The sequence below is a fragment of the Frankliniella occidentalis genome, unplaced genomic scaffold, assembly GCF_000697945.3.
Source record: "Frankliniella occidentalis isolate FOCC.00 unplaced genomic scaffold, Focc_3.1 Scaffold251, whole genome shotgun sequence".
Lineage (NCBI taxonomy): Eukaryota > Metazoa > Arthropoda > Insecta > Thysanoptera > Thripidae > Frankliniella > Frankliniella occidentalis.
The window spans coordinates 259,722-281,707 of NW_026267377.1; the positions used below are offsets into that span (position 1 = coordinate 259,722).

The following is a 21,986-nucleotide window of genomic DNA, read 5'->3' on the forward strand; positions in this document are numbered from 1 at the left end:
GTCCTCCAAAGCAGTCGGGGAATCCCCTTTTCCTAATCCCCGACGCGCCGCGGCCGCCCACCGGGACTCACCACCGCCGCGCTAAAAGGTACACAAAAAGAATCTGTAGGCGGGCGGGGTGGGGCGAGCTAGTAGGGGCGGGGCGGGGCGGGGAAGCCATGAATAAACTCGCCGGCACCACTTCACTTGGATAGCAACGTTTGGGGCGGGGTATCACGCTTTGCTCCCCAGCCCCTCGGAGATTGGAGCTGCGTTTCTTTCCTCCTTTTAAATTGACTGTAGATGTAGCGTTTGTAGGAAGAAGAGAGGCCGCAAGATTCTGCATTCGAAAGGGACGCAAATAATTCTCCCACCCGGCAATAATTTCAAAACGAAAACCATTTAACTTTTAAACGAATGTGCCCAATTTGTCGATGTCGATATTTTTTGAGTTCTACCTTTTGTTCCACTGGCGTGTGAAGAAAATAACGATCCTTATTTCGAGGAACATCTAGTATTTCGGGAACTTTTGGGAGTTCTACCACATTATCGTGTTCATGCCACACTTCATGAGCCAACTTGTTTCGATTCATCGAGTCTTCTACAGACCAGCAGAGCATTGAGATGCCCTTCGGCTGCCGATCCGCCTCGGCGTGGCGTGGCGTGGCGCAGGCGGAGCAGAGGGGACGGCGTCGGTGTCAAGTTCGCCCCCCCCTCCCCCTCTCCCTCCGAGCCAGCGGTAATGTCTCACTCGGCGCGGAGAGCCAAGCGACGCGGACCCGAACCCGAAACCCCATCCACTCGCCTTATCGAGAAGTGCACTTTTTTTTTTTTTTTTTTTTTTTTTTGCTGCTTTTGCTCATCGATCGTCAAAGTTTTTTTTTTTTGCCGTATATGGGAGGCGCGGCGACCTCCTTCGTGTCCTCGTTGCGCGCCCATTAGCAGCCCTGTCGCGCCGCTGTCCCCATAGCCGTCCTGGCCGTGAGCCACTATGAGCAAAGTTGGCCGCCGCGGGCGCGCCTACCGCCATGCGCGGATCAGCCAGATTATAAATCTCAGTCCGGCGGGCTTAGCGGGCGACCGGAAGCAAAGCGGGGCCCGTCGCGCCACCACGTCATGCATACATTATACTTCCGGCCGTAATTAAAAGTTGGGCTCATCGTCCCCTCCTCCTCCTCCTCTTCCTCCTCCTCCTCCTTCTCCACCCCGCCGCGCGCGCCCTTCTGCCCCTCTCGCAGGGCCGCGCGCGCCGCCTCAAGTAACCTCTGCCGTTCAGCATTATTATTCCGAGGGCCTCGATCAATAATGAAACAAATAAGCGACAAGGACGACGAAAGTCAGGCTTAGCCAGTACCCCACCCCCCCGCCTTCCCAAGCCTCTCGCGGTGTTGCTCCTGCATGTCCCCCTGTTTATCATCGTCTTTTTTTCATTTGCAATTTTGCCCGTCGCTCTGATGCTGGTCCGTGTTGGTCGCCTTACTTATGCGACAGCCAGCGTCCCCAGGCCCAGACCGGGCGCTCGCCGGGCGCCCTGCAGCTCGCGCTTAGGCGACACGCCCGCAGCGGCGGCGGCCGGGATGCCTACCCGGTGATGCGCAGGGGCCCGTGAGGAGGAGGTCTGCAGGGGGGAGCTGTGCAGAGAGCCTGTTGCAGGAGGTCTGCGCAGAGGTGTGAGCAGCGAAACGAGCAGTCGAGAGATGGACTTGCAGCCTCAGCCTGATGTCCCACCACAAGCAAACCCTCATCAATTGATACCATATATAGCAGCTTGCACCATGTAAAAGTGAATTTCTTAACGACCGCCGGAGAAATTCAAACGCAGTAGACGAGCATTTAACTCCGCCCAGACTAGTCTTGCCCATGCCGTCTTCCCGCTGCGGGGCGTGGTGGGGCGTGGCGGGCCCCCCTTTTCCGAGGCCAATGGGGCCCGGACCAACCCGGCCGGGCCCCGACAACCCGACCAATGCCGTTTCAGCGCACAGCCAGGCGGGGCTGCGCCGGCCGCGGCGGCCCTGGGGGCATGGCCCACCATGGCCCGGGCTGTGCCGCACAGGCTGTGCCCACCACGCAGCCACCCTGACACCCTGCTGAGCATTGGCGCCAAGTAGTCCTCTGACGTCCGCGCGCGTCTGCGTCGCCATGGCTACGGTCAGCAGCGCGCGCCCGCTCCCTCTCTCGCGTGCGCCCTTCTCCCTTCTCTCCCCCCCCCTCTCTCTCTCTCTCTCTCCTTCCCCCACTCCCCCTCTCTCTCCATTTCTATCTCTCAATCGCTACTGGGACCTCTCTCGCGGGTCGCGGTCCCGTACTCGGGTAGGACGACGACGGCAGACCTCCCCGATGACGCCGCAGTGCACTCAAAATGTCAAGGACAATTTTTGTAACTAGCACCGGACTTCTGCGTGCATAACTGAATTCAGATACAATATTGTGACTTACTAGTCACTAAATGTGTGTCGGTAGTTACAATATTGTATCTGAGCTAGTTATGCACACAGAAGTCCGGTGCTAGTTACAAAAATTGTCCTTGGACATTTAGAGTGTGGTCGTGGGTCGCCGCGGCGCTGCACTTGGCGGCGCCAACAGCAAATCAGATCAATATCGTGATCACGGCGATACGTCACGTCAGAGGCGGCAATTAATTACTACAACAGTAATCAATCAAGGCGAACATGTCCTGCTTTAACCCTCTCCACCCCTTCCCCCTCCTCCAACATACAGCACATGTCTCCCTAACAAATCGCCTGGGGTGGGGGAGGGGGGGGGGGTTGCATCGCCGAGCACTCAATAGGACCAGACTCGATGATGAGTCCCGAGCCCGGAGCGTTAGCGCTCGCGCGCGCCTGTGTGTGTGTGGGTGTGTGTGTGAGCGCGCGCGCGCGTGTGTGTGTGGGCGTGAGCGCGCACCCCTGGCACAGCTCTTAATCACCTCCGCGAGCGCAACGTTGTCGTGCTGAATGTACAACACTGGCATCCTCCCCCGTGAGGAAAACTGGGTCAAATTATCTCTGCGGAGAAGCACGCGCGCCCGGGCGTGGCCTCGGCTCTAATCGGCGGGAGGGCGGGGCGGGGCGGGGCCGGACCGCAAGGACAGACAGACCGGCCTTGCGCGCCCGCCCTCTGACCGCTGCTGCCACTGCCCGCGCAACCGCGAGGGTTCCCTCACCATCACTGTACCGGGCGCACTTTCTAGGCAGCCCCCCCCCCCCCCTAAAGACTGTCTCTACCAGAGGGCAAAGTTCCCTCCCTCTTCTTCTCACTCTCTATAAAGCATATGCCATAGAGCGTGCCCTGGAGTTTGTGGGTGGCTGGCGCGTTTTTTTTGGCATTTACTTGAAATGTGCCGCTTGCTGGCTTGCGGGTGGTGATAGTGTATCGCGCGGGTCGAAGTGAGGGACCCCTCGGCGCTGACCTGCAGACTGATTCCGAAGAGACCTCAAGGGGCGCTGCCGTATGAGTGCGACAAGGACGGAGTTTAGGAAGGGTTCTTCGGAATCAGTCGGCTGACGTCGCTTCCTCCGGACCCGCCCCGTCTTTGTGTAGGCTGCTCCGCTCCGTCGCCGTGACGTCACCGTCAGGGCGAGCACGAGGGTGGCGGGCGGCGTGGGCAGGGCGAGGGCGGGTCACAGAAGTACCTCCGTCAACGCCTCCGTCGGGACATCCGCCACGACCGGGCTTAGCGTGGTGGCTGCAGGTTGTGGTGGACGTCGAGCTCACTGCGGCCCGGTGCCTGCTTGCAGGTCTTGTTGCAGGCGCCGAGGACGGCGAGGCGTTCACCGTGGCGGGGGAGGGCCTCGCCGGCTTCGCGGCCGGGCTGACGGGCCGCTCCTGGATCGACGATGACTGGCGCCTCGACGCCGAGCTGGACGACCTGGACGAGATGGAGGAGGCCCTGAGCTCGGTGGGCTCGCCTGCGCCGTCGTCCTCGCCGGACTCGCCATCGCCCACGCCGCAGTCCATGCAGCAAGCCTCCGGCGAGCAGGGCGGGGTGCGCGGGGGCGGCGCCAGGTGGCAGCGGGGCGGGCGCACTGGGGAAGTGTCGCCGCCGCCCATGCGAGCGCCGTCAGCGCGCGCTGCAGCCAGGGCCGCCTCCCGCCCAACCAGCGCAACGGTAAGCGGGAAACAATCATTAAAGATCCAAACAAAAACTGTTGAAATAATTAAGAACTTTAGAACTGTACCGAGGAGTCGACGACGACTCAAGGGGGGCATGAATAGTACCTCGAGTACGCGGAGTACCCGCCAGTACGCCCGAAGTACGCGTAGTGAATTACATGCTCCCAGAAATACGGACCTTTGATATCACATCAGAAAGTGCTTCCGTTGTTTCAAAAGGAAATTTCAACATTGGTGCATTGCTAAATTCCGTAAATACGGGGGAATTCCCTTTTATAAACTGAATTCAGCTTTACATCAAAGTGAAAATTTTATTTAGAATAACGGAAGCAATTGTTGGCGTGAAATTAAAGGTACTTTTTTCTGAGTGCATGCAGAGTACCGGGTGTAACTGTGAATACGCAGCAGTGTTGCGGGATTGCATACTCAATATGGCCGCAGGGGCCATGGCCCCTTACGGGTGTAAAGAGTAGGCAAATCCGCAACACTTCTGCGTATTCACAGTTACACCCGGTACTTCACATTTTCTGAGTACACCTGGAGTACGCAGAGTACACCAGGGGTACCGTTAGCTCGGAAGGCAGGAGGACATTGTTGTAGGCCCCTCAAACGGTACCGACCACATTCGTAGTTATGCTGCACTTGTATACGAGACCGTTTGTGCTTGATCCAACTTCAGGGTGTGGACGCGAATGGGACGGGCCGGTCCGGCTCCAGGGCGCGTTCCAGGGCCAGCCGCTCCAGGCGGAGGAAGCCCACCCTCAACGCCCGCGAGCGCAACGCGCGCCGCCTGGAGAGCAACGAGCGCGAGCGGATGCGAATGCACAGCCTCAACGACGCGTTCCAGGTAACCACAATTTAAACAAATTTTCCGCAAAAGCCTGACAACGCTCAATCAACTTCGCCATAACTTCGTTACAATAAAGTACAAGTGGCTGACTTACGCCGTGCACTCTCGTAGTTTTACGGCACCGCATGCACGTGTGCGGCCGGGTTGCCTACTCGCACGGGGCTGTAAGGAGCGATGATAGACAAACCCGCCCGCCCACGTGTATGCGGCGGTGCAAGTGTAACTGCGAAAGTGCGCGGCGTTAGTCAGCCACCTCGTACAGTCAAAGATTACTTATTGGAGATGAGAATTTCGTATTGCACGCTAAGCAAAACTATTATTGCTATCACTAGGCACTGCGCAACGTTATTCCGCACGTGAACGTCGAGCGTCGCCTCTCGAAGATTGAGACCCTCACCATGGCCAAGCACTACATCCTGGCGCTCACCAAGACCATCAGCGAGATGCGCAACAGCCAGCGCAACCAGGTGGTGCCCGCGCCCTCCTCGCTGTCAGTGCTCGACCTGGACAGTAGCATGGACGAGGACAACCTGAGCGTCGTCAACAACCTGATGCAGGTGAGAGCGCACTCTTTGGGGATCGTCGGGGATCGTCCAGAAAGCACGACTGTTCTTATCAGATTCATTCGACAAATTACGGTAGCTCGGCGCCTGCGAGACTCAACTTAAGCCTCCCCTCAATACACACATGCACTGCAGGCGATATGCCATCTACCCACCAGGCGCTTCGAGAGTCTGTGGCTAAACTTTGCAGGTTCAAATAACGGACGTACTCTCCGGATGATCCCCTAGGGACTGGGCTGTGTGTGGGTGGGTTTGCATCGGGTTCTGGCGTTCGCTTGCTAAAAAAAGACACCTAGCGCACCTAGATGATTTTTGTAACATGACGTGCGAGTCAAATAGCACAAGAATCTGTCGCCACACACGGAGTTCACCATCATGCAAAAGTCCAAATCCTTACTGACTGCGTCCTCACGCTCTGATCCTCAGCAGTACGTCGACAAGCTGCCGCTCTCCGACTCGCCCATGGGGCTGGACTTGTGCCCCTCGGACGCGGACGGCAGCGGCAGCAGCGCGGCGGGGTCGGCGGTCTGCGGCGGTGGCGGCGGTGTGCAGAACCTGCAGGACGCCCTGGTGCTGCAGGACTCGGGCCTGGGGGACGGATACAACTCGGGCTACAACTCAAGCGACCCGGACGGCGATGTGGACGCCGACGTGGATGTCGAGGCCCTCGTCGGTCAAACCGTCGTCCCCGACGAAATCTTGGCCTTCGATCCCGTGCTTCTGGTCCCCTCCGAGTGGTACGGAGAGGACCCCTCCCCTACCCCCGCGCCCCCTTGCGCCTCCGTGCCCACGACGTCCACGAGCTGCCCGACCCGAAGCGTCGCGACGCCGCCCGACGCGAGCCCGCGCCTGCTGCAGGTACAGTGGCGCAAGGATTAGGGGCTCAGCCGCAGCGAGCGCAGCACGGGGGAGCTGGGCCCTTCAGTTAGCTACCCTTGGGTGGAAGACGTTACGTGTGTATATTCCGACATAGCTGACCAGGTGTCATAGAAGAGCGGCTAAAAAGGCTTCACTAGCAAAAAGTTTCAATTCGATTTTCTTTAGGGGATTCTTCATCATTCATCATTTTCCAAAGGGTCCTTTGAGTTGAAAGTAATTAAATCAGCTCATTTAATCTCTCATATTTATGTGCAGAACAAACTGTGTTTTTTGAAAGTTCTTTTGCCAAATCTGGTGTATGCCCGCGTTTGTTAGTGATGTGATTAGTGCCATATTATTACAAAACTTTCCAGTGGTTCAGCACTTTACTTTAGAACACAATAATGGTTTATCCTGGAATTACCTGAGAGGATTCATTTTAACATGTCAAAAGAATATTCCGTTCTAGGGAAGATAGTTCGGTAGTTGTACTTACAATTGTATTAATAAATAAGAACTATTAACAATAAGACAACCTGCTGTAAATAAAAACAAGGTCAGAATTTTACCAAAAAAAAACTAGCTTTAAATAAAGTGTGAAGTAAAATGTTATTGTAAGTAGTCCTTGTATAGGAATTTTATGTGATTTTATTAGAAGTTATTTAATGAGTATACGCTTATAGTAACAACTACATTTAGAGCTCAATTAAGATTTCCCCTTCAGGTTGTATGTGAAATGGTTGAAATTTAAACCATGTATATAAGATGCTGAAGAGCAAATGGGTCAAAATGCACACAAATTTTCGGAAATTCAGATCATCCGGACTGTTTGACATTGTCCCTCGTGGAGAGAAGGAGACTGATGCAGCATGGTGCGGAGTCTATCTGCACTGGATTGGTTTGAGACATGTCAACCTCATCTCTTTGTTTCCAACTTAATTCTGCAATGAATTACAGAAGAAAGAATTATTTTTTGGACTTATGTTAGTGACATGCATTGAGGAAGTAAGAGATTGATTGATTTTAAACAACGTTGCACCATCACCATCACTTTTTCAAGTCTAAACAAGTGCATGTGTTAAATATTTAATTCAGTGATTGTAGAGATTAGTAAAAACTTTAGCTGCCATAAATGCAAAGTATTGTTAACTTTTGCTTCTTTTGGTTGTCTAGTCTATAAAATTGTAGATATTAAGTTTATGGTATGCAATACAAACCTAGTGTTCAGCTTCTGTAGATATGCATTTTGATTTTGTTTTTAGTCATCTATTTTGGTCACTGTGACCTAAAAACTGTTTTTTGTTTGTTTCTCAGTTGTACAACAGCTGATTTAAATGCTGCCATGTAATTTTGGCCAGTAATGTCTTATGCTACTGTGTACAGACCGGTGGAGCCCCTTGTGGAACCGTTTTGGGTAGTGAAACCTTGTTTATTCCCTTGGCCTCGGCTGGTAATGGTATGGGAGAGTGGGGCACATTTTTTGGAAATTATCATCTAGCAGTCCTACTTTAGGTAGCATTACGGATTTCAGGGTTGGTGTGCCTCTATTCAACCTTCAGTCACAAGAAACCATACCCCTTCAAAAATATTTGTGTTGTCTCTCAAATTATCTCGAGAAGAGACCTCTGCAATTGTATGTGCCCCGGGGGTGGGGCACTAGCTGTCACCATTTCTATATTGGTATATATCTCATGGGAGAAGTGGATTTTCAAAATGGTCTTGATGGCTGGAAATGAAGTGTCAATGGAAGCATGTCACCCCTAGTAAAAATTACACTTAAACCATTCCTGCTACAACAAATCATAAAATGAATGACAGTACCTGCCCCCATTTTGGGGAATTTGGGGGAATTACAGTCACAGAATCTTTGGATGTACGCTGCTGCCATACCACTGAAAGTTTTTGTCACCCCCATCTTGCAAACAAATTAAGATGTAAAGAGGTTATGATTTCACAAATTTGCTGTCTGAAAAAGTGAATGGGCTGGTATTGCCAGCCTGTTGACAGTATGTACCCCTGACAGTTGGTGCCACACTCTCTCCCTTACATTAATCCATTTTTAGCAAAGAAAAAGTAATTTCTCCCAAATTTTCTTTATGAGACAAAAGGTGCGACTTGATAATCTGAATGGGGCAAGACACAAGATTAATCTGGCAATAATTTCCCTCATAATTTTTTTTTCCAGAATAAAAGGAAATTAAACAAATTTCAATCTTTGAAGAGCCATGAATGAACATTGGCATTACTACCTTTCCAAGACAGCTCTGACAATCATCAGAGAAACCTTCACAAAGTTTCAAAATGTTGACATTACAGCATATTATTTAACCTAGATTATTTTCATGAGAAGTTTCCAGCTATAATTAAAAAAAAATTATAGCCTAGAAGTCAAGAGAGTAGATATATAAGCCCTAAAGCTCAAAGATAGTAGGCTAACAGGCCTATGTATTTTTTAAGGCTTTTCGCTTTTGCTTTTGTTACGAACTTGTATAAAAGCTTGAATTCAGTTGATTTAAAAAATGAACTATAGTAAAAAAAAGTGAGGTCTCTCGTACCTCAGCAATCAGGATAGAAACTTTCAGGATTTTCAAATTAATTTTTACCTTCACTGTTGATATTGTTATAGGTCAAGCTTGAAATCGGGTGTTTGAAAACCTCAGTGAAGTGTGACCATATTGTGTACATAACTGAAACATTTTCCCACCTCTATTAATCCTCTCACACTACTGTAATGTGTTAATCAGTGCAAGGAGTTTTTAACATACCTGATTGTATTGAAACTACATGACTACCAGCCTGGCAAATGTAAGTTTTTGAGTGACTGTAGAGGGTATCCCGCTAGATGACAAAGAATTTCAGACATCACCCAAAACATACATTTATCCAAGTCTAAGATGTATGACTGAGAGAAGAGAAAAAGATAACAAGTTTTTATGAATTCAACTGAAACTCACTGTATGCCAAAATAATGTCAATTTTCATCAATTATCATGAAAGAATAGATTGCAACTCAGTAGAATAGTCAAGCCAGCCATACAGCAGAGAATTGAACCAAGAAGACACTTATTTTCCAATTGGTTCTCGTTAATTGAGGGGGACTAATAAAAAAGGCTTCTGCTGGAAATATTACTGTTGTGTAATTCAATGGGCAGCTCGCAAATTGAGTTGCATTTGCATTTATCTTTAAGCTGTGTGCTTAAAAAGCTTAATACTTGTTCTTTAAGAGAAACTTCTAGTAAATTGTCTTGAGAAAATTCATGTTTTTCTGTAGGTTTAGATGTTATGTTTTGTTGGAGATTGTGTGGCTGTAAAACAATAAAAATAAATACTGTAGAAAAAGCAGAGTTTCCAATAGAAATTCATTCTCACCTCTTTATTGGTCACTGTGATTGGGACAGTATGAAATATAGGATTTGATCCGGAAGACACTAGATGTTATAAATTGCACAATCACACAGTACCTAGGAGAAAATAAAGAAACTGGCTACTCAGATTCTTCTTCTGACTCCTCTTCAGCCTCTTCCAGCCATTTTATGAATGGAGCTGCCTGCAAACAAAATTACAATGTTTCAAGAAACTTCTGCTGATATACAGGACATAAGTACCCTTCAAATGCAAATAACCAACCACTCTGCACAGATCTTTGGATTCAGGATCCGTTTTCAGGTCGGAATGCCACTTCAGTATGAGTTCCTCACTTAAAATGTCTTGATCATATAAAACTTTGAGAAATTTGACTACACCAGACAGCATTTCACTCTCAGCCCCTGCTACCTCCTGAAAAACATTTTGTAAAAAGAAGTTTTACATTATTACGCATGTAAAGAAAAAGAGAAGGGAAAACCCAGCAGCAGAATAATACCTTTAATGCCTGTAAGCAATCAATTTGCGCTACAGGATTTTTTATGTAATTTTTCAAGATGGGCATGAAGTATGTTAGCATTTGCCATAGTTGTGTTAAATATGAATCTGACTCTGGTAGATTCAAAATTGCTTTCACAACAAGCAAATTAACTTCTCTCATGCTAACATTGTATGCATAACGAGATGAATTGATTTCAAGAACAAGATTATCACAATGGAGTTTATCCTCAAAGCCCCTTTTTAAAGAATCCACAACTTCATTGTAGAATACTAAAAGAAATCAAGTTAAATTAATTACACAATATAACAGGCAGTTGGAGAAAGCAAGCTAATTGAAAGAGTGAAACATACAATTTGTGTCATCCAGCACAGGTGACATTGTACGGTCACTGGCATCACTCAGTTCAGATGATACATCACTATCAGCATCAACTTCATCATCAAAATTTTCATTAGAGAACAGCTCATTCCAAATTTGTGGAGCACGGCCATCCTCTGAATCAGATTCATCATCATCCAATTTTACAATATATGCAGCATCTCCAATTCGTTCAAAGTCTTCATCACCTGCAAATAGATTTTAAAAAAATAATCAAGAACGGGCACCAACACTATTCATAAAGCAACCCCTAAATCCCTAGACCAGCCCAAGCGACTTTGATAACATTTTAACAATGGGAAATAAAACAAAACATTAATAGCAGTTTCAAAGAAAACTGAGGTCCATCTGCCCATACAATTTTTTTTTTTAAATTAGGCCAAACGTTAAAATTTGAGTTAAAAATGGAGTGTTGAGTTGAGTTGTTATTCACTAATATTACCCAGAGAATTAATAAAAGGTTATTTTTTGGGACTTATATGAGGAAGTTGCCCAGTGTGGCGGAGCGTAGCGGGGAACCAAAACAAAGCAGAAAGCAACAAAAGAAAACTACGCGATACACCCAGAAAGCAATATTTGACAAGGTTTCAATCAATGTGCAGCCTTTATATACACCTATGCATTCACATAGCACTTCGAGAAAAGAACTTAAACCGCGATATAAAGCATTCCTTCTCGTAGGTTATGGTGCTTTGTTTTGTTTCGCGCTACGCTCCGCCACACTGGGCAACTTCCTCATTGAACAATAACTCTAGAAAATTTTTGTGACTCATACATCTGCCATAAGAAAATTGATTAATTAAACCTTGGGGTTGATAAACGCGCTGGCCCTACTTCGCCCCACTTCGCATATATTCTTGAATAAAAATAGAAAAATCACCTGGTGAAGACTGAAGTCTTTGGGAGCATTCAAATTTAGCAGGACATTGTACACCTTGCCCTAGAATACAACCTTGAGAAAGAGAAGCGCCCTGTCGCACAATACAATTACAACCAACAACCGTTCTAATGATGGAACATTTATCCTGAAAAATCAGTTCATTAAAAATTTAATTTTAAACCATTGTTAAAAACTTTCATTTGTTACTTATTTTTTAGGTACCTCAATAATGCAGCCATCCCAAACAAAAGAATCTTCAATTTTTACACCATTTCCAATCTGGCAATTGCGACCAACAACAGACCTTGTAATGCTTGAACCTTCTCCAACTTTAGAGCCACCACCAATCACACAATCATCTTGAATAATGCTGCTTCTAAATAATAGAAAAAAATGTTCTTTAATGGCTCCAAGGTGGATGAGAAAGCTAAGTTTACTGCTGAGAAAGGCGGTCACCTTGAGAGTGTGACAGGGTGTTGCTTGTACACATTTCCTTTGAGATACTGATATGGCTTTTCATTATCAGATATTAACATGTCAGGAACAAGAGGATAAGTCCATCGATGAATCATGTTTTGACTGAAACCACAGGAGACACACAATAGTAAAATCTATCAAGAAAATTAAAACTTATCAGGTGTAATGGATAGAATTGATACTTACGTAACGTTCCTATACATAGGCCAGCTATTAACAGATGCTGCATATTCACTGTCACTGAGAAAATATGCAGCCAAAGAACTAGCAAGAATTTCTTCATTCATGAGTAATCCTTTAATAAAGTCTTCACATGTTTGAAAATCAAAGTTGTCACTGAAAAGTGGCAATACTGATGCAGAGCAAACAGAGACATGGGTGTCAACAAGGTCATTGTATATGTCTATTGATGGGAGATCCATAATAATTTCCTAGGAAATTGGTAGAAATGTAGTAGAAATGGTAACTGAGCAAAATAAAACATCAATACAAGATGGTTTGAATATTTCATACCATTGGGATATGAACTTTTTTCTGATCAGGTGATGAAACACGTTTCTGATGAAAGAGGATTTTACTAGTCTTCTTGTCAACGGCAACTAGAATGTCATCTTGGGGTGCTCTTCCTGGGTGTGAGGGTCCTGCATACTTGTATACGACAGTCATTGCCAGACCTTTGTCAGTTTTTTGAAGTCTCCTACAGTAAAGAGGAAAATGAAGAAAATTTAAATGAATGACAATAGAGCTAATAATATACACTGATTATTCAAAGTATAGAAATAACTCACCTGTGCTTCTCTAAAATTGGTGATAAGTTAACATTTGCGACTGTGTCACCCATAACAAGAATAAAGTCTCCTCTTATGAGAGCTTTAGCGTCAAGATCTCTCATTGCATCTCCAAGCGTTAGGCATGTTTCCGAAACGATGACATTCAACAAAAGTGGACTAGCTTCAGAGGACCACTTGGAATTTCTGGTGAAAAGTACGAGGAAGAGGATTTAAGAAGAGAGCAAAAAAGATGTTGTGTTCACAGTTAGGATAAATACATACATACATACATACATTAGACAATTAAACTTACTTTACGTGCTCTCTCACTTTTTCCACTTGTCTAGTACAGAACAGAAACACTTCCTGAACACCTGCATTCGACAGCCACTCAAGGGTGTGATCCAATAAACATGTATTGACTAAAGGCAGTAGACACTGAAACACAAGCATAAGATCCAATGTATGAATTGAATTGACAATATGATAAAAACCCTAAAACTACCAGCAGATGGAAAAAAAATTTGGAATTTAAATGGGTTATATGGAAGACAATGAACAAACGGAAAGAAAATGATCGGAACTGATTATGTCAGTGACATAATGTTGACGGCTTCCATATGATGTCAGTGCACACTTGTCCAATCGAGACAGCAGTCGGACTAGTTGAACAAACAGAAACACTGCCTCTCGTTAAATGAAGAAAAGACAATTAACTGACAATTCACCCTTTATTTGATGTACAATCAAAGGGATGAAGACCAGGTGATGAAGTAGAGGTTAAGACAGATAATAACTAACCGAGGGCACATCATTGGTCATTGGAACAAATGCATCGCTGAAGTTGTCAGCAACTACAACCGCTTGAACAACATCTTCTGTCTTAAGAGATTCCAAATCTTTATTGGACTTTCCACGAGACATCTTGCAGGCACGGAGAAGGCTTGAAGCTCACGATGTAAATAAAGGACAACGTATGGAAGTGGGGGGGGGGGGAGGGCACTCACTGTGTAAATACAACAATAAATGCTTATCGGCACGACATTCGTTCGAGTCTTATTGTTTATTTGCACAGCCCCGTCGTCTCGCGCGAGTAATGTTTTTGAAATCTCACTAGTAATTTCTGCGGTTTCTGCGTTTGAACTTAACGTTACTTATTTATCTCCACCTCCACCGTCTTCAAGCTGCCAAGCTCAGAGACCGACAGAAATGATGCCGAATGATGGGGAACCGACATGCGTTGCAGCAATCATGAACAGTTTTAAACGAAAGGCCTCTCCGAATAGGTTAGTGGTAGATGAAAGGAACCGGCCCGCATCGGCTGTGGCTACAAAACTTGACTTTGACAGAGGGAATTTAGACCTATCAAATGAGGAGGTGGATGGAAATGTAAAGAAAAAAAAGTTAAGTCTTCATGAATCACCATCCTCGACCAGCGCCTCTCTTCTTGATACTACCATCATTGGTAAGGGCCTATGTAGGATATTGTGGTTGTTGTTATAAAGGAACCTTTTGCTCATTATTATCTTTTAAACCTAACTAGAGTCTCCGTGGGAACAACGGCAGCTGAAAAGACAGCTAATTGATGCGAAGGCCAAAATAACAGCTCTGGAAACACGAGTTGGTCAGCTTCATGCTCTTCGACGAGAACTTGAAGTGGTGTTTGAAGCAGAAAAGAATAGTCTTTTACAGCAGCATGGAAGAGATGAAACCAGGGTAAATTTTTGTGACTTTTATCTATATTTCTTATCTGGAAGCATTTACAGCTCTGGTACATTTGGTTTCCTTGGATTAAAAACCAGGTTGTATAAGAATATGTTTTTGTTTTCAGATACACACACTAGAAAATAGAGTAGCTCAGCTTAGACGGCGGGAATCTGATCTCCGCGACGGTAATGTTAACAAACTTCGTGATCTTGAAGACCAGAATTCACGCATGGAACAAAAAATTATTAATCTACAAAAAGAAAAATCTCAATTAACCGATGACATTTTTGAGGTAAAGTAACAATGGTTTTCTGTTCTAGTTTTTTTAATAGTTATGCTCTATTTAATTGTTATGGTAGAATAGCCCAGTTTACACAATTTTGTTCCCTCTAACAGCTCAAGCGCAAAGTAAGAAGTGCAGAAAATAAAAATAATGATTATGATGCAGAGATTCAAAAATTAAAATCATTAATTAGCTTAAATCAAGAAGAAAAGCAGAGGTCGTCTTTATCAAATGACACTTCTCTTCTCACTTCCCAAAATGAACGCCTCACTTTTGAATTGAGAGAAGCCCAGCGCGCCATCAAGGTTTTTGTTTAAAACTAAAATAAACTCTTCTGAATTAAATAACTATCAGCTGAACTTAGACCTCATTTCATGTTTGCTTTGTGTTTTGGTGTGTTTTATATTATAGGATTTACAGTGTCAATTGGAAGATAGCAATGAAGCTGTTTCTAACGTTAAAGCACAGCATGCTAAGCTCATAAAGATTCCTGAAATGGAGCGAGAGATTGAAAATCTGAGAAGTAATGTTGTTAAATTAAGGTGCTTATTTTTTCAACAAAGTAAAATTTGGATGCAGAAATCTTGTCTTTCATCCCTTTTAACAGCAGTTTGGGAATTTTGTTGTTAGTTATCCAAAATATTTCGCCTGTCTTTAGGGATGCAGTTCATAATAAACTTCTGTTGGAGGAAGAAGTGGCTGACCTTCGTCAAAAGTGTGCCTCTAGTGATGATCGAATACAGCGTCTTGTACAATTAGAAGCTCAAAAGCAACTTCTAGAAAATAAACTTGAAGACTGGAAAGGGCTAGTAAAAGACTTTTGTTCCTCATCTAGCAGTAATGATGTAAGTTCATTTTATTTTTGGCTCACAGCAATGTCATATAAATCCTCTCACTTTATTATTAACACATTATTGCCTTCTTTAGGGTTGTCCCAGCTTAATCCGAAAGCATCTTCAGGAGATGCAGCAGTCTGAGCTACTTCTCTCCTCTGAAGTTGCTGATCTACAAACTAAGTGAGTATTTTGATCAGAAAAGATAACACTTAAGATTCACATTCACTTTATAGTAGCATGCAACTAATTATTAATCTAATCTATCTTCACTTAAAATTCCAGATTGAAATCTAGCTCAAGTCAGTTATGCAAAGCACAAGCTGAAGTATCAAGGCTTACACTTGAGGTTTCTCGATTAAAAACGACCCAGGAGCAGCAGGGAAACCTCATTAGACGCTGGCAAAAAAAATTGGCTCTAGTCAGTGGGGTAGGTTTATTTCAAGCAACATGAATCCAAATAATTATCTGATGTGTCATTGTTGAAATAACTTATTCATTAAACAACTCTAGGAAAGAAATAGTTACCGAGAGCAATTAGATTCTTATGAAAAAGAATTGACAATGGCAGTGTCCAGTCAACAACAACAGACCTTAAGACCACGCATTGAGGCACTTGAAAAATCTGTGGAGGGTTACCGAGAGCTTGTTGAGAATTTGGAAGCAGACTTAATTTCTGCTTTAGGTCAAGGTAGTCTTACTTGCACTTAAGTTTTAGTTGATTATACCTAACACACAACTGTCCAAATTGATAAAGATAAAAAGTAAGGTAAATGTCTGTTTTACAGGTGGATGTAATGGCTTACTTGAGAGGCTTCGGCAGATATCTGCTGAAAGAGACGCCTTAACAGAAGAGAGATCAGTCCTCCAAAAACGTGTTGACGAACTTCAAACTCAAATGGAACATCAAGTTCTTAAAGGAGATTTTAAACCACCTTCTACAAGAGTTCTACATTTAAGGTATGCTCTTATTTATACATACTCTGACTAATTCTACATTATTTTTAACATAAGTTTAACCAAGTACACATTTTTTCCTTAGAATGAATCCAGTGACAACTGCTGAAGAAGAAAGAGAGAAGGAAATGGCAATATTGAAGGCAGAGGTTGCAAAGTTAAGAGAAAGAGTTAAAATTTTGCAAGAAGGTGAAAGAGATGATATAACTTGCAAGGTTGACAAGCGCTTGGTTACCTCTAATTCCCAAGAAGTGCAAGGTGGTGATATTAGATTCATATTTTTTGAGGTTCTCATAAATCATTAATCTAATCTATTTTTGTCCTTGTTTTATTTTTAGAACTCAGAGAACAAATCAAATCTGCTGACCTGATGATGCAAAGGTTAAAAGAAGCCTTCAAGAAAACAAGTTCAGAGTTTCGGGAATGTGTATATGCTTTATTAGGCTACAAAGTTGACCGCCTACAGAACAAAGGAGGCTTGTTCAGGCTGTCGAGTATATATGCAGAGTCTCCCAATGATTACCTTTTATTTAAGGTAGGATACATAGTTACCTTTAACTAATGTGTGCATAAATCGGCTTTGCGGTATTTGTTTCTTTTGTTTTAAACTTAATTTTTTTCTAAAAACTTTCATGTTTTCTCTAGTTGGAGGAGGACTCGACATTTAACTTATTAGAGACATCATTTTCTGAATCGGTTGGGGATCTAATTGACACGCACCTTCGTCAACAAGGATCTCTCCCAGTATTTCATGCTGCAGTGACCATGGATCTTTTCAACCGGCAATCTATGATGGTACCATCTGCTTCTGCAGATGACGACGATGACGACGATCCTGTTGTTGTATTAGATTAAATATGTTTTTTTGTCTTTGTAACTTTATTATATTTATGTACATGTGATATCAGAATCATATTCTTAGTTAAGTAATGAAACAAACAGTAGTCTGGCTGGTTTTTATTTATTTTATTAATAAATAAAATTAAAATTGACAACAGTAAAACAAGGATATCAGTTTCCATATTTACAACAAAAAATTGGATTACCCGTTACTCAGTCTTGAAAATTTGGTCTCAGTTCATTATTCAGAGAAGAATTACTTCTGCTAGTAATTGTGGCAACTTGCATTTTTCGAGTTGATTTAACTGACACAACAAATTATAGTAAGCTATGATTTCCTTCAGGAGTAAACCATAGTTTATCTTATACATTTTTGATATTGAGTTTTGAGTGAAGCCCTCTTCTTTATAATTTCCATGGCTTGCTTCTTGCAGCAGGTGCATAGCTTCCTTCAAGTGATAAAAGTCCAAAATACCATCCAAAAATTGAGCCCACAAATGCATTGTGGTTTGGCTCATTGGGTTTAGAAGAGTTGTCAAATCCTGTTGAAAGCATGAAAATTAAGCGCCATAGCCTAAAGCTAATTCAGGTGCACCTGGAGGAGTGTCATAACCACTACAACTTCACAGAATGCTGACAATAGACTAAAGCAAAATACCCAGTGAAGAAATGGACATAGAAACAATATCAAACTGTGGTTTCAACACGACTTTGATCAATTCAATATCATTTCAATATGTATTTTATTTCTCACTGAGATATTCACATACTGAGCCCCTGAGGCCGAACCTTCAGCCGAACACTCCACTTTAGATAAAGTTGCCAACATTCTAGGTGCGGCTACTTGGCTTGGCCAGGAATCGTGCGGCTGGGAACCGAAAGTCCGACCTCAGTTAAGCACTCTGTGTAAATTTTGAAATCTGTCATGTGCTACTTGAAAAGGCTGAAAGGTAAGAGTGTAGCAAAAGAAAAATCATTTGGTTTATTAAATAATGCACTTCACAAAAGGTAATTGACAATTTAAAGAAATAAACAATTTCTACCAAATGTTGAAAAGTATTACAGTATAAAATGTGGAAAACATACTCTTACCACATCACTGGCATAAAATTAAGTATGGTGGGACTCATTACTTTGGAGCAGAACGCAGAGGCTCTATGATGGAGTCTTTAAATAAAACTGCCCAATCAATTCAAATTAACTCTCCTATTATACTAAATGATCAGGGATACAAAACAAAAGTTTTGCTTTGACAAAGCAACAAATGAAACAAAAATATCTTAATTAGGCTCATACACAGAGATTAATGACTTCAAATATGTAATACTAAAGAGAAGCAGGAAACATTACTCAATACTGTGCTGTAGCAAAGCAGTCAATGTAAACTTAATAGTCCTCTTCCACACGCACTGCAGTCAAAGGAATGAGGCATTCCTTAACTGAGTTCTAGCTTGCCAAGTAAAGTCCATCTCAACTACAGCATCTACAAAATATAAAGCACTGGGTCAAAAATTTAGTGATTAAGTGCTTATGACTCACTGCTGATGTCTTTCAATAGCTTTTTACAGTTTCAAAAATACAGACAGCTGACTTAAAAGACTGTCTAATAATATCTGCATGCATTTAAGCAATTTGTACAATAATTGTTGGTAACAAGAGCTAATCAATTGCAAAACATGTACCATAGATCAAGAAAGAAAAATCCAATTTATTGACTTACCAGGGATGCTGTTGTGGGAGAAACATTTAAAAGGAAGGAAGACACCAACATCTTCAGCCAGTCAGGCTTCAGCATCGCAATTGCTTTTGTCTGTAATTCTCCTAATAGAGGATCTAAAAGAAAAGCAAACATTTTGTATCTTAATGAAAGGGTAAAGGGTGTAGAGGTAAAACATACCAATGCTTTGTGACAAACATACTTCTTAACACTTCACAAAGTTTCCTAGCTAGATTTTCACATCCCTCACCAACATATGGATAGACATTGCCAAAGTTGGACTCACTAGCAATGATAACTTCGGCAATTAATCCAACAAGCCGCTAAATACACACACACACACAAAAAAAGAAAAACAAAGGGGTTAGAAAGAAACTAGTAGATCAGAATTCACACAGTTCCTTTGTACAATTAATTTACAAACCACTAATGTCTTGATGTGGCGTGGATGGAATTTTAAGATCCAAGCACTGACATATAGAGAGAAAATCCTACAACAGTAAGGGGAATCAAGGCCTGTGTCACGGTTGTTGGGCCAGAGTATCATAACAATTAAGGGGCACACTGAGCGATCCCTAAAAGTGAGGAAGAACCAAATGAGGAAATAAAGTAAGTCTGATAGAAACATGATAAATACACATCTTTACATCAAAAATTATTTTAAAAAAATCAAATAGATTAAATTTAGTTACCTGATTTTTAAGCGATCCCCACTTCTCACCCTTTCCCCATTCTTTGCAAGCCAAACAACTAGATCCCACTCAAGTATATCAACAAGAGTTTCAAACATTGCAAAAATTTGGGATGTTTTATCCCAGGTTGGCATCTTCACTTTACCTTTATCTTCTTCAGCCTTCAATCTTTCCCTAATTGCTTCTGATGACATATCATCATTTTTTGCTAGGGTTTCAGTACTCTGAACATACAAAAAATTAAAATGAATGACAATGTGAAAATACTTGTTCTAATGCTCCATATGATTAGAAGAAAAAAAAATCTTACCTCACTAATACTATCTTTGGAAGATTTTCGTCGGACATTCTTCTTGGGAGATGGGGAATCCTGGAACCTCTTTGGTTTACATTTCTTTCTGACTCCAGGAACTTTCATCTTTTCTTTTAATTGTTCTGGATTTAGTGATCCCTCTACATGGTCTTCCAATTCTTTAAAAATACCATCAAAAAATTGAAAATTTGTTAGACCCCATAAATCTGAGGGAATTTTCACCTACAGAAAAAGAAATGCAGCCATTTCAGTTTTAGATACATCTTAAATGTGAGTACAGTACATTACTTTTAGTGAAGAAATACCCTCGAGACGGATGAGTTTAGTATATGAATGTAATAACTCCTCATGTGAGGGTTGCAGGGAGGGTAATGATCAATTACTCTTCTTAAATAAGTCCTCCCAAGGGCAAGTATAGCTGCATCTGAGTTGTTCTGAAATCAAAATTATCAATTTTAACACATGTCAATCAAATGAAATGTTTTCATCTAGCCACTAATACTTACTTTCATCAGGTTAAAAACTGTGTGGATAGTACCAGGAGAAGGGAATGTTTTGCTTGATAAATCTTGGCAGCAAGCCCGAAGCATCATTAAAGGAAGGTCAATATTTAACATAGTTTCATAAAGATTCTCCTGATGACTTGATGAAGATGAATCATCCTATAACAAAAGATTATAGTTGAGGTGATTAAGACGTTGGATAGATCTATATTCCATGCTAAAAATAAGTTCAGAGCCAAACCTTAAAATGATTACAACCCATTGGTGCTATGCATGTAGGCGATGGAATTCCTAAACGCTTGCATGGATTCTTGATGTCGTCATCAATCAAGTTGTCTATGGCCTGTGTAACATACTCTGATGCAACACTGCAACAGTATTTTCGTGGACTTTTATGTTTCATACAATAAGAGTGTTCCCCAAAGGTATGTTCGTCAACTCTGACTAATACGACTTTAACATCAAGGCATTGATTGACACTAGCAAGTCTCTTAGGAGAACTGAGTGGATCATTCCCCATCGCCATGGCAGGTTTTTTGGGAGAAGTTCCAGAATTGTGTGGAACACTTGGCATCTCCTGAGCAGGTCTTTTGATAGAAGATGTGGCTTTGGGTAGAACAATCTGTACCTCCTCACTTTCACATCTCAATACTCCATTAACAACTTTGTTTTCTTTGTTATCCAGTTCCATAGTCTCATGCTGAAGCGAAACAGGTGAATTCCTCACAGCCTCTGGTCCTTTAAATAGCCGTTTAGGCAGCAAATATCTAAACATTTTATTGTTTTGGGCAGCTCCTTGTTTCAGTGTTAAATTAGCCCTTTTCTTAGATGGAGAACTCCCAGGAGAGTGTTTGGATTTTGACTTGCCAGGAGACAAAGATAGACTGCTAAACACCGGAAAAACTTCTTTCCTCCCTGGGGGACTGCTGAGCATGGCCAGTTTTCTGAATGCCAATGAAAAACAGTAAAATACTAATCTCCGAAATGGTAATAATAAATCAAAATAACCAATAGGTGTACCGTTTCTGAGGTGGAGTTGTCGCAGTTGCGATCGGATGAACAGGTGGTGCCGCCATTCCTCTGTAAATAGACAAGACAATGCTCATTCCTAATTCCCAAAGGAAACAAATATGTTGATAAAAATGACACCAGTCAAATAAGGTAATTTCTCTCTCGTCGTAATCATGAAAGTACAATAAAATATACCTGAGGAACATTTCACGTTTTCCGTGAGCTGTATTCCCGCTCGGATAACATAACCTTTTACAAACTCTTTTTTGCACAACAAACAATGGAGAATCAGTACCACCACTACTACTTTGGTGAATATGGTGGAAAACTACACGACCACTATGGTAAAACCATATAAAATAAATGTTGGACGGTGAGTATAGCGACTAAACCCGTA

General features: G+C 43.0%; 4 protein-coding genes across 9 annotated transcripts in view; 2 read left to right on the plus strand and 2 right to left on the minus strand.

The window, feature by feature from the left end:
- Positions 1–9,707, plus strand: part of LOC113218466 (neurogenic differentiation factor 2-like) — a 104,254-nt gene extending 94,547 nt beyond the window's left edge. For 2 of the 3 annotated variants that reach the window (XM_052273159.1, XM_052273160.1), the window contains 4 exons: positions 3,717–4,087; positions 4,772–4,939; positions 5,275–5,499; positions 5,932–9,707. In XM_052273159.1, the coding sequence (XP_052129119.1) occupies positions 3,717–4,087; positions 4,772–4,939; positions 5,275–5,499; positions 5,932–6,384 (1,217 nt within the window). In that variant the 3' untranslated portion in view covers positions 6,385–9,707. The remainder of the gene's footprint in view (positions 1–3,716; positions 4,088–4,771; positions 4,940–5,274; positions 5,500–5,931) is intronic. The other variant, XM_052273161.1, reaches the window with a different exon arrangement.
- Positions 7,147–13,726, minus strand: LOC113218456 (translation initiation factor eIF-2B subunit epsilon). Of its 3 annotated transcripts, none has more exons than XR_003304103.2 (13): positions 13,535–13,726; positions 13,047–13,171; positions 12,752–12,937; positions 12,477–12,660; positions 12,150–12,394; positions 11,943–12,065; positions 11,709–11,862; positions 11,487–11,631; positions 10,579–10,794; positions 10,226–10,497; positions 9,991–10,140; positions 9,733–9,910; positions 7,147–7,304 (listed from the first exon to the last, which is right to left on the minus strand). XR_003304103.2 is itself a non-coding variant. In XM_026438823.2 (12 exons), exons 1-12 carry the CDS (start codon positions 13,655–13,657, stop codon positions 9,848–9,850), a joined length of 1,986 nt encoding a protein of 661 aa, XP_026294608.1. In that variant the 5' UTR covers positions 13,658–13,726; the 3' UTR covers positions 9,709–9,847. The 3 variants fall into 3 exon arrangements, 1 of the variants encoding a protein (XP_026294608.1); XR_003304102.2 differs by lacking the exon at positions 7,147–7,304 and adding an exon at positions 9,482–9,668; XM_026438823.2 differs by lacking the exon at positions 7,147–7,304 and having other exon boundaries at positions 9,709–9,910.
- Positions 13,727–13,784: 58 nt separating this feature from the next.
- On the plus strand, positions 13,785–17,522 carry LOC113218445 (mitotic spindle assembly checkpoint protein MAD1). The gene is made up of 13 exons (XM_026438811.2): positions 13,785–14,198; positions 14,277–14,449; positions 14,565–14,732; positions 14,837–15,028; positions 15,135–15,265; positions 15,382–15,568; positions 15,651–15,739; positions 15,842–15,986; positions 16,070–16,247; positions 16,345–16,516; positions 16,599–16,771; positions 16,852–17,048; positions 17,159–17,522. The coding sequence occupies exons 1-13, from the start codon at positions 13,943–13,945 to the stop codon at positions 17,366–17,368; spliced, it is 2,271 nt and encodes a 756-aa protein (XP_026294596.1). The 5' UTR covers positions 13,785–13,942; the 3' UTR covers positions 17,369–17,522.
- LOC113218446 (uncharacterized) lies at positions 17,459–21,970 on the minus strand. Of its 2 annotated transcripts, none has more exons than XM_026438812.2 (11): positions 21,785–21,970; positions 21,599–21,658; positions 20,820–21,522; positions 20,582–20,737; positions 20,381–20,509; positions 20,073–20,297; positions 19,763–19,986; positions 19,495–19,645; positions 19,273–19,393; positions 19,074–19,186; positions 17,459–17,895 (listed from the first exon to the last, which is right to left on the minus strand). In XM_026438812.2, exons 1-11 carry the CDS (start codon positions 21,793–21,795, stop codon positions 17,599–17,601), a joined length of 2,190 nt encoding a protein of 729 aa, XP_026294597.1. In that variant the 5' UTR covers positions 21,796–21,970; the 3' UTR covers positions 17,459–17,598. The 2 variants fall into 2 exon arrangements, with proteins under 2 accessions (XP_026294597.1, XP_026294598.1); XM_026438813.2 differs by lacking the exon at positions 17,459–17,895 and adding an exon at positions 18,321–18,836.
- Positions 21,971–21,986: the final 16 nt, after the last annotated feature.

Excerpts from the sequence above, each read along its gene's own strand:
- LOC113218445 (XM_026438811.2), top strand. The coding sequence starts at position 13,943 with ATGATGCCGAATGATGGGGAACCGACATGCGTTGCAGCAATCATGAAC. Across the intron at positions 16,248-16,344 it reads AATTTCTGCTTTAGGTCAAG|GTGGATGTAATGGCTTACTT; the intron begins GTAGTCTTACTT and ends TCTGTTTTACAG. Across the intron at positions 17,049-17,158 it reads ATGATTACCTTTTATTTAAG|TTGGAGGAGGACTCGACATT; the intron begins GTAGGATACATA and ends TGTTTTCTCTAG.
- LOC113218456 (XM_026438823.2), bottom strand. The coding sequence starts at position 13,657 with ATGTCTCGTGGAAAGTCCAATAAAGATTTGGAATCTCTTAAGACAGAA. Across the intron at positions 12,661-12,751 it reads CCAATTTTAGAGAAGCACAG|GAGACTTCAAAAAACTGACA; the intron begins GTGAGTTATTTC and ends TCTTTACTGTAG. Across the intron at positions 11,632-11,708 it reads GGGATGGCTGCATTATTGAG|GATAAATGTTCCATCATTAG; the intron begins GTACCTAAAAAA and ends CTGATTTTTCAG.
- LOC113218446 (XM_026438812.2), bottom strand. Across the intron at positions 20,738-20,819 it reads TGGGTTGTAATCATTTTAAG|GATGATTCATCTTCATCAAG; the intron begins GTTTGGCTCTGA and ends CTTTTGTTATAG. Across the intron at positions 19,646-19,762 it reads GGGGATCGCTTAAAAATCAG|GGATCGCTCAGTGTGCCCCT; the intron begins GTAACTAAATTT and ends CCTCACTTTTAG.